The sequence below is a fragment of the Sphaerodactylus townsendi genome, linkage group LG12, assembly GCF_021028975.2.
Source record: "Sphaerodactylus townsendi isolate TG3544 linkage group LG12, MPM_Stown_v2.3, whole genome shotgun sequence".
In the NCBI taxonomy this organism is placed as follows: Eukaryota; Metazoa; Chordata; class Lepidosauria; order Squamata; family Sphaerodactylidae; genus Sphaerodactylus; species Sphaerodactylus townsendi.
The window spans coordinates 866,030-879,809 of NC_059436.1; the positions used below are offsets into that span (position 1 = coordinate 866,030).

A 13,780-nucleotide genomic window follows, 5' to 3' on the forward strand; every position below is an offset into this window, starting at 1 on the left:
ACCTGAAATTCTCTCCTAGCCTGGGAAGGTGATGCATAGATCTGACCTAGGAAATATAAGGAATTTTTTCGGAGCTTCTCCCTTCCTTCTTTGGAAGAGCAGCCTTTATTCTGGTTCTTGTTGTCCCAATTGAGCAGCACCTCCGCAACCTTTTGTAGTCTTTGTTTGGACTGAGCGATATTCCTAAACAACAGACAGCCATATGCCAGTCATCAGCTCTCAACTTCAGATGGTTGTTATGAGGAAATGTGATGATGAAATGTACAAATCTGTCAGAACCTTTTAACTGGCAGAATTAATTGCATGCTGTTGAATATGAATTGGTTACCTATGGAGCTTATATTTTGGGAACTGCGCTTGAGCAAAAGCCAAGTTATTATGTTACTCTCAAGATTCAGCTTTTGTCTTTGGGGTGAAGATGCCTTTCCCCTTTGCCTCTCTTATGTAGGATCTCTAATTAATAACAGGGTACTTTCTCCTTTAGAATGCCTCATAATGGAAGCTGGTCTGACATCTAACCATGTTGTCTTTTAGTCACCAGACCAAAACATCTTACCTCGGCTTTTAACTTAGGCTCATTCCGCACACGCAAAATAATGCACTTTCAAGCTGCTTTCACAACTGTTTTTGCCATTCCGCACAGCTTCAAAGAGCCCTGAAAGCAGCTTGAAAGTGCATTATTCTGCGTGTGTGGAATGAGCCTTAGAGTTTTTTAAAGCTGTTTTATGGCCTGCTTCTTAGCCTGTGGTCTGCTTTACATTATTTGATGTGCTATTTTAATTGCTGATTTTTAACATTTTTCCTGGTAAAAAGCCTTGAGCTGGAGAGATGGCATGTACATTCCCAAATTTAGGTGCAGTAAAGACTGCTTTACATTGTGACATCACTGAATTTTCAGGATCAAACAAAGAGGAGCAAAGACAAGGCTGGTGTGCTTATAACTCTTTTCTCTTGTTTCCTTTCAGCTGCTGTGCTGAAGTATGAAAACAATGTCATGAACATCAGGCAGTTCAACTGTTCTCCCCACCCTTACTGGCTTCCAAATTTCATGGATGTTTTTACATGGTCTTTGCCTTTCGTAGGGGAAAAGGGTAAGAGGAAGAAAGCACCAAAAGTTTGGGAGTAGTTGCAGAATGACACAGGGAAAGTTCATCCCCACTCCCTGAACAGTATTATAGCATATTGCTGCCCTTCAGTATTTCTGAATTCTGTGGGCTTGTTCACTGCTGAATCCAAATACTGTTAAGCAGAATTTGTCTTTTAGAGAATCTCTACTGTGGAATGGAGAAAACAAGCAATTTACCAGTCATTACTGTTGCAGAAGAAAAATAAAAAATGTATTGTCTTTATAGCAGCTCCCTCAAACCTCCAGACACTTGTGCTATTATAATTTTTCCTTCTATCTAATCTCTGCTGACTTTCATAACTTTTGTTTTCCCTCCTTTTTGCCCACAGCTTCCCCGTTCTTGTCACAAAATTGTGAATTCCTGTAATGTTTATATCCTGGAAGCTTCCTAAATTGTTATGCAACAACATTTTATCTAAATCGTATTTAATGTAGATTATTCATATATTTCAGTATTAGAAAATATGTGAACTTGTGCATCTACATGTTGTAAGGGTTGCAGCTGAACTGTGGAACTGTACTTATTGATATATTAGGGTAGAGGGCTTTGGTGAAAGACCATCTTCAGTAGCCATTAAAGCTACTCTGGCTTTAATCATACTTTCCCTTTCACTGCTGTTTCCTGATGTTCCCGTCATCTGCTGAGGGAAACCAGCACTCTGTTCCTGCAGAGGCTAATTCAAGTCCAGATCCAGGAGAGTTTAAATCTCAGTCAAAGCTCTTTCTGGCTGAGATGGTTTACATCCTTCTAAATTTCAGTTCCTCAGCTGTATAAGCGTCTAACTTGTGTAGCTTTTGAGATAAAGTGTTGTAAACCCTTATACAATTTCTTATTGCTGTATCTGACTGCTGTTCTTGAGATTCTCAGTATTTTGAATAAGTCTAGAATATCTGTAAATCCCTTCTACAATATACTTGTTTAGCAGTTGTGCCAAAGCCTGAACTCAAATATTATACTAGAAGAATAATCAGTTTGTACTGTGTCAGGCAGAAGATATATACATATGCATATATGCAGTCACTACCTATGCTTTCTTTTGGGTATGAGGGCTAAGAGACTCTTCTGGCATTTGTTTTTAATCTGGCTTTGATCTCATTTTGTCTGAAAGTTTTATTTGTGTACTGTAACACACAATCTCACTTGAATCTTACTAGCTTGATATAAAATTTGTATATAGACATTTACCTCCCAGCTTTCACCCGAGTTTTTTTTCTAACCCCCTTCCCCATTTCTTCCCTGCTTCCTGCAGTTACAGAGATGCTGGTTAATATCCTCAACATCTGCTCTGACGATGAGCTGATTTCAGATGGAGATGAAACATTGGAAGGTAACCAAACGCCTTTGTGTTCAGGTTGGGCTAGGTGCAGGGGGCTTTCAGGCAAATCCAGAGAGACTGACATTCAATACTGGATGTGTAACCTGGTCCTTAGCATACTTTTGTTGCCATCTTTTTTCATTCATAATTTAAGCTCCCTGTCTTTGGCTGCTGGGAGATGATTATTTCTCTGGAGAAACAGGAGCAGCTTCACTCCCCACACATACATGCTTTAGTCTTGATACTTGATTGAATAGATTTATCTGTACTGTGTGAAAAACGGAAGAAGGAAGAGCAATAGAGAACAAACTTGACTGGGTCAGCCTTTGTTCCATGTTCCAGATTTGTCATTGTAGCTGTTACTAAAACCTCAGTACAAATCACTGGAGCTTTGAAATTGACTAGACCAGCTAGTAAGCAATTCCTGGTCTAATCAATTTAACAGGAAGCTGAACTTTTTTACTGTATAAACAGTAGGTAACTGTGCGCAGTCTGTCACTTACTGAAAGAAATTGTTTTCTGAAATGTTCCGAGCGTTGGGTTGGATGTATGCAGCAAGGTTGCTGTCAAGTAGGCACCCAGCAACCGCATCAAAATGTACACATCTGTTGCAGTGCTGTTCATGCTTGTTTAAATTTCCCAGCTTCAAGCATTTAAAGAAACCGCAAAACCAACTTTGACTAAATCCAGTTGTGGAGGGCATAAAAAAAGTGAACAGGAATGCAATGGGTAATGAACAGTTATGATATTTTTTCGCTGAAGAACTATTGTCTGTATGTAATTTTTGATACGCCAGTTAGTGTGCAAGGGTGGTAACACAGCTCCTTGCCAGCTGAAACTTTAAGCCACTTTTCACTGTCGTCTCCTTTGAACACTGATGGCAGAAACGTTTGCACTGCTACAGACTGATATTTTAAGGCTCACTGTTTGGATTGGCCTCTCTGTCCTTTTTGTATAATCTTCAGCGTTACCAGTGACTTTTACATGATGTATCAGGGAGGCAGAAGGAGAGTTGCTTTGCTGTTCAGATAGGAGTTAGGCAAGTGAAAATGAGAAGAGAACCAGTGATGGTCCAGACTGAACCCATTTGTCCCATGGCATATTTTTTTAATTCTTCCCTCCCCACCCATGCAAATTAAATTTGTTTCTTCTATCTCTATCTTCATCTCCTTGTTACTTGGTGTCTCCTCTCCCTGAAGATAACTACATTTCAAGCTATCCGAAAGGTACCCAGCTAGAATTTGCTAAAAGCTTAATTCTCACTGCCTGTGCCACCAGATTCCCTTGGAGTGGATTTTGAATAGCTGACTAGTTGGACAATACCGTCATTCCCTCCTTCTTCCCCCTTCAGTTTTAACATGAGCGTGGTGCGTTTTGGTTGTTGTTTTTTTTAACCCTGTTGTGTTCCACCAGGAACCTGAACGATGGGGTCACATTCCTCTTTGACTTTTGAATGCAGCCACCTTATGCATGGCTGATCCATTGGTGCATGTCAGATCTCCAAGTTTGGCTTGTCCTGTTTTTATTGCGTAGTCGGGTCATTTTTTTTAAAGTCTCTGCTGAGAGGAGATGTATTTGTCGTTCAGTTTACAGTTGAGCTCCAAAAACCTCCATGCTTTTCTGTCCATGTGTGGTCTGTGTAGTAAAAGGGAGCGTTCTTATCCCTAGCACACTGTATTGAATGAGGGTCAAAGCAAAGCTGTAAGGTTCTAGCCATTCCTTTGTCTGTGTCTGTGCCAAAGGTGGTGCTTGTGTGATCGCTCTCCCTTCTGCAAGCACAGCCCATCATCCTGATGTATTCACCTCACTTGGTCTTGTCACTGTGTTCTTGCCTTGCCAAACTGTGTCTGTATGGCTGTTCATGTTACATCCCATGTGTAACGTGGTCAAACACATTTTTGGATGGCAGAAAGATCTGCCACTCTGATCAGTACTTGTCTTACTTCTTTTAGTGGTTCTCCTTTTATTCTTTTTAGACTTCTCATCTGTGTGTCATTCTGTCTGTTACCTGCCCTCCCTGCCATTCTGATCATTCCCCTTCCATGACTTTGACTGATGGAATTTAGCTGTAAATTTGTAATCTGATTTCTTTTTCCTAGAGCCAAGTAGATGCTTCATACTGGCATCGCCTGAGCCTTGTAAACATTTCCCACCCTGTACCTTTAAAAGCTTTTGATTTTTCTTTCCTAAGGAGGCACAACTGTCCGTAAAGAGATCATCAGGAATAAGATCAGGGCCATTGGGAAGATGGCACGTGTCTTCTCAGTTCTTCGGTAAGTTTGCTGTTCCTTGAGTAGAGAAAGAGGGGAAAGTAACATCTTACTATCAGCTTGAACTACTTGTTCCAATAAAGATAAGAAACGTTAATTGACATCATTCGGGAAATTCTCATAATAATCTATGTGGAAAAAGGAGTGATTAAAGTCTTATATTTGTACATGTTGTTCCATTGTACCCAACATCTGTGTTTCATGAAAAGTTCTTAGTACCTTGCTAATAGATGCAGTCTTCATACATTAACCTTTCTGGTGGAAGCAATTTTCCCCATGGAGTCATTTCACAACACATTTCAAAACCAGCGTCCCACAAGTTCAGTGCAATGTGGTATGCCTAGTTCCTTGGCAAATACCTACACAATCAGCTCTTGCTCACATGATTGCGGGCTTTGAACCATTGCAACTATGGCATGGGATACTTGAGCCCACATAAAAGCAACAGAACTTTTAAAAGTTATTGAATGAGTGTATGTATTCATACTTCTACTAAGGGAATCGTTCTCTCAAATAATATCAGTGATACCCTTAAGAACAGAAGAGACCTGCTGGTTCATCTTCAGGGTTCTTCTGTGCTGTTCCACATTGGGACTACACATTGCGCAGGCTTGCCTTGGAGAGAATAGAAAGCTTATTTCTGTTCTGAAGCTTTAAGAGCACTCAGTCCCTAACCTCCTCCCTTCCTTTAGGCAGGAACTAAAGTATGTTAAAAGGGAGGGGGCGGAGTTCATTCCCTCAATTCTTCTTTTGCCCCACAGAGGTTAGATCGCTTAGTTGTAGCTCCGTCGTCACTTATTTCTAGGCCTTTTCAGCATGGCTCAACCAAAGAAGGACACTGCGTTGTTCAAGAAATGTGTTCCATGTAGTACCAAAATAGGCAAGATGGACCTGCACAAGAAATATCTTCTGTGCTTGGGCAAAGCCCAGGTTCCATTGGCTTGCAAGGCCTTCCTGTCCCTCATTTCAAGGGAGAGACAAGGGAGGGTCTCCCGCTCAAAGGGCTCTTCATCCACCAGAGAGGGCTCTTCATCCACCAGACAGAACCAATAAATCATCTCCTTCTACCCTCTTGGTACCAGCTGGCACCTCAGCCTCCGCCCTACTGCCCCTCACTAGAGCCATTTCTGATCCGCTGGCTAAAAAGGCCAAAAAGAAGAAGTGAGCGGACAAGCACAGGGAGAGGAAGAGGCCACTGTCATAAAAGTGAGGATCCCTGAATCCAAACAGGGCCCTGCATTACTCTCTGTCCAGATTTTCAAAACAGTCTTCTCAATAGAGGGCAGGAGACCCACCGGGAAATCAGTCCATTCTGGTTTCTTGGAACAGAAGTGCTTGGTGTCACGAATGCAGATTATTTGAGAGACTCCATTGACCCCACCTCCTCAGCACCAAATCTCACTGGTACCATTACATGGTTCCAACTGTTGCTTCTCACCCGCTCAGGGGGATTGTTGTTTTCCGATCTCACCACTTATTCGCACCGGATCTTCAGTCTCTCATACTGGCCAGTCATCAATACTGTTGACTCAGCTCGATGCCGATCAACACCTGTTGACACACTCAAGGAAAGATCTTCCATTGTAGGATGGTGTCATTGTCGTTCCTCCGCTTCCAAGGGGCAGATCATTGCGTTTGGTATTGAAGTGTTCAAACTTGTCTCTTGGATCAAACACAGACCAAGATTGGCTGCAGTTTCCTCCACTGTTCAGATATTGCCAGCCTCCACATCACTGGAGGCACTGGGACACAAATAGGCGTCGTTGCCACTCTGTGTCCTCATCAATGACGGAAGCCACAAATACTCACATTTGGTTCTAAAGGATCGTGGCTGCTCCCCCAAACCAAGGAAAAGGCATTAGGGCCAACTTTGCCTGAGACCACCATGTCAAGCAGAGCTGCACTACTTTCTCAAGGGTCAAGCATCAGCATTAGTAACCATCACCAAGATGCTCCCGGTTCAGCAGTCATCAGAACTGAAACCTTCATCATCCAAACATTCTGCTCTGTTGTTTAAGGCTCAGTTGCTACCATGTTTGTTTCTTGGGACCGTGCTTCTCTGAACTGAGACCATTACAGATTATACTTGGAACAGAGAAAGTCCTTTTCCAGATTGGATCTCAACGTGTTCCTCAAGGCTAGTAGACATTTACAAACCTGTTCTCAATTAATCTGTCTAATCCCCCTTTAAAGCCATCTATGTTAGTGGCCATCACTTCATCAGCAGTGAAATTCACAATTTAATTACCTCTTGGGTAAGGAAGTACTTCTTCTTGGTTATCTGTTGAAACAATTGCCCATCGAATTCATTGAGTTCTAGCATTGTGGGAAAAGGAGAAAAAACTCTCTGTCCAATTCCCCCCCCCCCCCCCCCCAATTTATAATTTTTGAAACTTCTTTCATGTTCCTGTTTAGGAATCTTTTTTCCTAACTTGAAAATAGCCAGACTCTTTAGCCTTTCTTCATAGGAATGGTGCTCCTTATTCATCTTGGTTGCCTTCCTTTGTACATTTCCCAACTGGACATCATCTTTTCTGAGATATGAAGACTAGAGCGGTACGCAATATTAAAATGAGGGTTCACCATAGATCTGTACAGAGATATTACAGTATTAACTGTTTATTTTCAGAGCTCTTCCTAATAATACTCAGCAAGTAATTTGTCATTTTTACCATCACAGCACACTGAGTCAACATTTTCATCAAACCAACTGCCACAACCCTCTCAGTCACCACCAGTTCACATCCTATCAAGATGTGAGTTAGGATTTTTCGCTGTAATGTGTATCACCTTACTTTTGCCATGCTGTTGACCACTAACTCTCTTTAAAGAGCTCCTCCTAGAGCTGTTCACAATCTGCCTTGTTTTTTATCACCCAAAATGATTCGGAATCATATTTAAACACAGCCACTATACTGCTTACTCCAAGTTCCAGATTATTTATTCACTGATTGAATACCATTGGACCCAATACTAATTCTTACGGGATCCCACTAGTTACTTCATTCCAAGGACTGTTTATTCCTATCCTTTGCTTACCGTAACTGCTTTTTAATCAACGCCCCCTTATCTCAGGTCTGCTAAGTTTATTGAAGATTCTTTGTTGAAGGACCTCATCAAAAACTGATTAGAAGTCTGTGTATGCGTTTTACTGTATTGCCCTTATTTACATGTAAGCTAACTTACTCAAAAGAACTTCCAAAGGATAGTAAGGCAGGACTTCCCTTTGCAGAGGCTTGTGTTGATTTTTTCCCCCTCAGCAGGGTTTGTTCCTCCAGATGCTTAATAATTCTCCTTTTAACAGTTTCTACCACTTTACCTGGAACAGACATTAGGCTAACTGACCTGTAATTTTTTAGAAATGGGTGTAACAATTGCTATTTTTCATGGCCTTTGGTATGCAAGTTCATTTAGTTGCACTGGTGAATATTTAAAGGATAGGATATAGGAAAGGATAAGTTGTGGGAACTGCTTGTTGGGTGTTGTAGATAGGTGTCCTAGTGAAGTCTCAAAACTGCGCTGTTTACAGGGTACTGCGCTGTTGCTGGATGGTGCTTGAGGTCCATGAGCCTTGGGTCCTCACTGTGTTTCTCTTTTATGATTGGGCCAGGGTGGCCTTAGATAAACCATTGTCTGTTGGTATTAACCCCATATTGGCACTGTGTGAATAATCTGACCCTCCTTATAGTGTTACGACATGATGGTTTGGATCCCATGTAGAATTTCTAGGGTTCAAGGTGTGGTGATCATTTTAGTTGAATTCCTTCTCCTTTGGCAGCACTGATATATCTTGAAATGCTGTTCCTGAAGGATGGGGAATAGCTTTGAGGTGAGAACCAAAGAAGGAAGAGGAAGGAGAGGAAATTGGCAAGTTGTCCCCTTTGTGCCCACAGAAATTTCATGAAGCCTTCAGCATTCAAAATGAACTACATAAATGTAAAATGTTAAGATTTCTGCCCTAAATAACTCTTAAGATAGTCATGGTGCATAAATGTTAGCTAGAGCTGTTTAAATGTTAGCTAGAGCTGTTTAAAATATCCTTTGTGCAGGTGTTCTCAGCGGATCTGATTCTTAAAAGCCATTCCAGCCTCTACATAGCCTCAAATCGAAGTTGGCCAATTGGCACATGCACTTTGAGAAGCTTCAGGTCCATGAAGAGAGTACCTTAATGTTTGTTGGTCTACAAACACAACTGCTGCTTGCAGTTGTGTTTTTTGTTTTCTAAAAAGCAGTTTACCCAATGTGTGTTTGTATGCTGGGACTATGTGTGCGTTTGTATGCTGGGACTAACCAGTTCCTTTTTCTCTTTTTCAGAGAGGAGAGTGAGAGCGTGCTGACGCTCAAAGGCCTGACTCCTACAGGGACTCTTCCCCTGGGAGTCCTCTCAGGGGGAAAGCAGACTCTACAGACTGGTGAGTACAGAGAAGCCATTCTTTTGCCTCCAATAGTCTTGTGCTGGATAGAAAATCAAGGAGTGTAATCAGGGACTGTGACATGCCTTAAGGGATATGAGAGAGTTTGGACAGGGGAGAGGTGGAGGGGACAGACATGACTAAGATTTCCCCCTGCCACATCTTCCTTGCCTTTGTAGTACCTAGGTATAGGCCTCAAAAAAAGCTGTGATTCAGAGATTGCCAAGATCTTGCGGGCAGCATCCCTTGGCTTCATCTCTGATGCCTCAAAGGGGACTTCAAACTGAAGGACGGAGAATACCGAGTGGAGCTGAGTCTTCTTAACAGAAATTTGGCAGGGACTCTAGCTGGTGATCTTGCTAGCGATAGAAACTTGTAACATGCGGAACGCTGCTGATGTCTTGTACTAGCTCTTCAGATTTCATTCCATGTAATGTCACTTGTTCCATTTTACTTCTGCTGCCATGTAATGACTCACATGAATGCTGTCAATCTGCTTTTTTGCTCTCCCCTGTACTACATTTGTTGTCACTGCTAATATTAAAATCTCCCAGTAGGTGGAAACAGTTGAGATGTTTGAAACTCTCTTTCTGAGTAGATGTTTAGTATTAATATTTGTGCTGACCCTCTCCCCAAAATTTTTTTCTTCCAAAATGAGATTCATACAATGAATGTACACAGTTGCTTTCTACTGGCGGCGGGGGATATCTTGATAGGGTGTCTTCTTCACCAATTGCAAGGAGGCAGGAACTAATTAACGAAGTAACGCCTTCTTCCTGTGAGGTCACGACTCCTTCTAGCCTCAGTATTCTTTCCTGCCTGCAAGGAGTGCATGCGTTTGTGCTTAGCTCCTTAAGGATCTAGCACATAGGAGTCTTATGTTGAGTTTGTGTGTGTACTTGTTTCTGAGTATTTTGTGTCACTCCCCTCCCCGCTTAGTGTGTAAAACGCTTAGGAAAAAGAGAGGAGTGATTAGGGTTAGACAAATCTCACAAGATCAATAACACGGGTTCCCGCCAAGATGCGTCGCAACGCCTTCTTTCACACCCCCCAGGGAGGGATTTGCCGCCCGCCGCGGAGGGAACAAGACTCTACCAGGGCAAAACCATCACTTCACGGAAGGCTCCAGCAGAGGGACCTCCCCAGTCGAAGCAGCTAGAAGAAAGCAGCCGGCAAGGACGGGACTGGCGCTCGCTGAAAGCAAGCGGCCGCGCAGCCCTGCAACGGACGGGAGCTTGGCTTTCCGAGGGCGCAGCCGTTAGCAATGCTGCCCGGCTACCGGTTCCTCCTACCCTCATGCGGGATTCGAGTCCCCGTGCTCCCCCCCGGCCAAGAAGCATCCCGAAGCCCCAGTCCAGAGGCAACGCACCTCCCTCGACAAGGCAAGCAGCCGGGCCCCGGGAGGGGGCGGAGTCCTCAGGCCCCACCTCTGCCAACAACCGCGTAACGGCAGTCGCCGCCTGGCACAACGCTGGCCGCCAGAAGATGTTCACGCTTTTTTTGGCCTAACAATAGACAAAGGCCCTGGAGGCCAGGGAGAGGCGCTGCCGCCCCGGCGCAGGGGCAGGCTGCAGTAAAAAACGCAGCCAATGACCAGCCAAAGAGAGGCGGAGGGAAGGCTGCCAGTACAGGTAATCCCATTGAGTTCCCGGAGGAGGAAGAGAACCTCCCAGGACCTAAGAAGGGACAGGGGAGGAAAGGTTCTCTGATGCAGAGTGAAACGCCATAGAGGCTACAGAGCAGTCCCCAAAATTTTTAAATTAGAGGACCTCCAACTACTGATCACAAAGTCCATATCAGCTTTAGACCTGGGTAAGATCAGGAGGGGCAGAAGACCCCCCAGCAGACTCCTGACTCTGATATTGTTCCCACAAAGCCAATTAAGGGCTACCCAAAAGGCAAACTAGACTACTTCCCTCCAGACCAAGAAGGGGCAAAGTTTTTTTCCGATCCCGGAATACTTTGTGGGGCGCATTAGAAGAGAGAAATGGCTCAAACCAGCAGCGCACATGTGAAACGCCCCACCGCCGCATTATAAAGACATACCTGGTCCCTCCTCAATTTCATACAATGTTACAGGCACCAGCCATAGACGCAAGCCGGGTGGCAGCTCTCCACTCAGGGGACCTGGTCAAGCCAAGGGAAGGAGAGGGCAATATTAGAGATTCGCTAGATAGAAGGTCGGAGGCAGCCCTCCTAAAAGTAAGCACATCGAAAGTGGATGGTCAGCAGCCATTAAGGCCCTCAATTCCGCCTCCACGGTCTCCAGAGCCAAAGGCATGGCGTACTCAAGAGGATCCTGGAAAGGATCCCTGCTATGGACTCTGCCACCAGAGAGGGAAAGTGGAGCCGGGTGCTCCTGGCTTCTGCCTTTGCGATAGCTGATGCCACGCTGGATGCCATCGCTCTCATAGCCAGGGCCATGGCATTCACCATGATCGCCAGGCGTAACAGCGTGGCTCCGCCCTTGGCAAAGCGGATGCTCGCCGGGTCAAAAAAAGCGTGGTGGCGGCCTACTCCTATTTTGGAGAGGCTTTATTTGGCAAACATTTAGACCGGGTACTTGGTCGAAAACTAAGGACAAAAAAGCAAGAAGGCAATGCCCAAATCCCGGTAAAGACAGGAGAAAAGCAACTCCAACTCCAGAACCATCGCCAGCTTCTAACAGAGTGCTCCCCAAGATACTCTCGGAGAGTCACTCAAAACCAGAAGCTGGCAGCAGCAGCAAGCGCCTAACAGAGCTCTTCGAACAAAACTTCCAAAAACAACGCATAACAAACAGGGAAAACCATTCAAGCCAGACTTCAAAAAACAATGACTACCTGGACCCCCCCTATTGGGGATCGTCTATCCAGGTTCCAGGCAGCCTCGGCGAGGGCTCCACATATAGACAGGTGGGCCAGGGAGGTAGGATTCAAAGAAGGCTATGTGGATAGGAAGTTCGCCAAAGTTTCCAAAACCACAGTTCATACCATCTCCGTTGGCGACATCGCGGCTTCCGACCAAGGCTGTCTTCTTAACCCCTCCAGGCAGTGGATCACCTTTTTTAAACATTCCAGGCAATAGAGCCAGTGCCACTGCAGGAGAGATTCTTAGGAACATATTCACACCTTTTACAGTCCCCAAACGTAAATGGGGATTGCAAGAGCAGTGCTGGAATCTAAGGACAGTCAACAAGTCAGATTGATTGCCGAGGTTCCGTAGAGCGGAAACTTCCTCCTCCTCGACTATATCTGCCCAGCCCTGCAGCACAACGTAATTCTTTGACCTCCCTAGGACCTCTCAATACGGGAGAGCCGCACTTGCATCATCTCGATCCACCAGGCCCATCGCGAAGTTCCTGAGATTTCGGCGGTGTGGGCCTGCAACTACTTCCAATACAAAGCCGCCCCATTTGGACTGTTGCTACTGCCCCCCAGAACGTTCTCAAAAGATACTTCTAGGTCCGATAATACTGTCTTGGAGAGAGAGAGTGGGAATCCACATCCATCCCTTACTTAGACGACCTCGTATAATCAGGGTCCAGCTCCAGACAACAAGGCGTAATCGATGTCACCAGAGTGCAGAACACGCTTGCAAAGCGCATCGGGTTCATGGTCAACCTCGAAAAGAGCTCAATCGAACCAAAAAAGAAGGATCGAAAGGCACCTGGGAGCCATCCTGGACACGAGGAAAAGGACTCACTGTTCATCCCCGAAGAAAAGATCCCAGAGAATCCAGCAAAGCAACCTTTCAGCTTTGCTAACCGCCAGGCATCCGGGCGCTGCTCAAGGCAGCCAGCCTCCTGGGTCTCTCTTTCATTTCTGTGATGGACTCTGAACCAGTGGAGCCCGCATTCCACGCCAGGCCACTGCAACACCTCCCATGCGCGGATTTCCCTCAAGGGGACATAATCCAAAAGCCGTGCTGACAAAATATCGTCATCCCGAACTTCAGTCCGCTACAGTCTCCGATGGTGGCTAATCAAGAGGAACCTACAGAAGGGCAAGCTGCTTACCACCTGCACGGGGAGCCGCCCACAGGTCTTCTTTACAGATGCCAGCCTGCAGGGGATGGGGAGCCACCCTCGACCAAAAAATATGTACACGGGGAAGCATGGGGAGAAAAAAAAAAGAAACAAAGAAGCTTCGCCCATCAACATACCACTGGAAACCAGGAGCCATAGCTCTGGCCTTAAGACTACTTCCAAAAAAGGATCTACAACAACAACATCGCCATTATCAGGACCGACAACGTGACGGCCAAAATGTCATGTCAACAACCAGGGGGGCTCAAAGGTCCCCGAGGTTGCATCAAGAAGCAGAAAAGATCTTTGTCTTGGGCAGAGGAAAACCTGCTGTCGCTGGAAGCCGCTAACACATCAAGGGAAAGCTAAAACAACCAAGCAGACTGGTTGAGCAGACAGCAGATACAAGAAGGAGAATGGCAGCTGAACCCACGGTATTCCGCCTGATCTGCAAAACCTTCGGAACTCCAGAAGTGGACCTCCTGGCCTTTCGGCCGGAGAATGCCCAGACAGCCAGGTTCTTTTTCCAGGTTCTTCCAGCCCGACCGCATGGAGGAAACAGATGCGATGAAACAGAGGTGAAGTGGCCGCCCGCTGGCCTGCTATACGCATTCCCCACCATTCCCATTAATCCCACGCCTCCTGAGGAA

General features: G+C 45.1%; 1 protein-coding gene across 4 annotated transcripts in view; it reads left to right on the forward strand.

Annotated features, from left to right (window-relative positions):
* PPP3CC (protein phosphatase 3 catalytic subunit gamma) overlaps window positions 1-13,780 on the forward strand; it is an 80,783-nt gene that overhangs the window by 52,342 nt on the left and 14,661 nt on the right. For 2 of the 4 annotated variants that reach the window (XM_048513598.1, XM_048513601.1), the window contains exons 9-13: window positions 966-1,091; window positions 2,377-2,454; window positions 3,642-3,668; window positions 4,634-4,715; window positions 9,027-9,124. In XM_048513598.1, coding sequence (XP_048369555.1) covers window positions 966-1,091; window positions 2,377-2,454; window positions 3,642-3,668; window positions 4,634-4,715; window positions 9,027-9,124 — 411 coding nt within the window. The remainder of the gene's footprint in view (window positions 1-965; window positions 1,092-2,376; window positions 2,455-3,641; window positions 3,669-4,633; window positions 4,716-9,026; window positions 9,125-13,780) is intronic. The other 2 variants (XM_048513600.1, XM_048513602.1) reach the window with 1 other exon arrangement.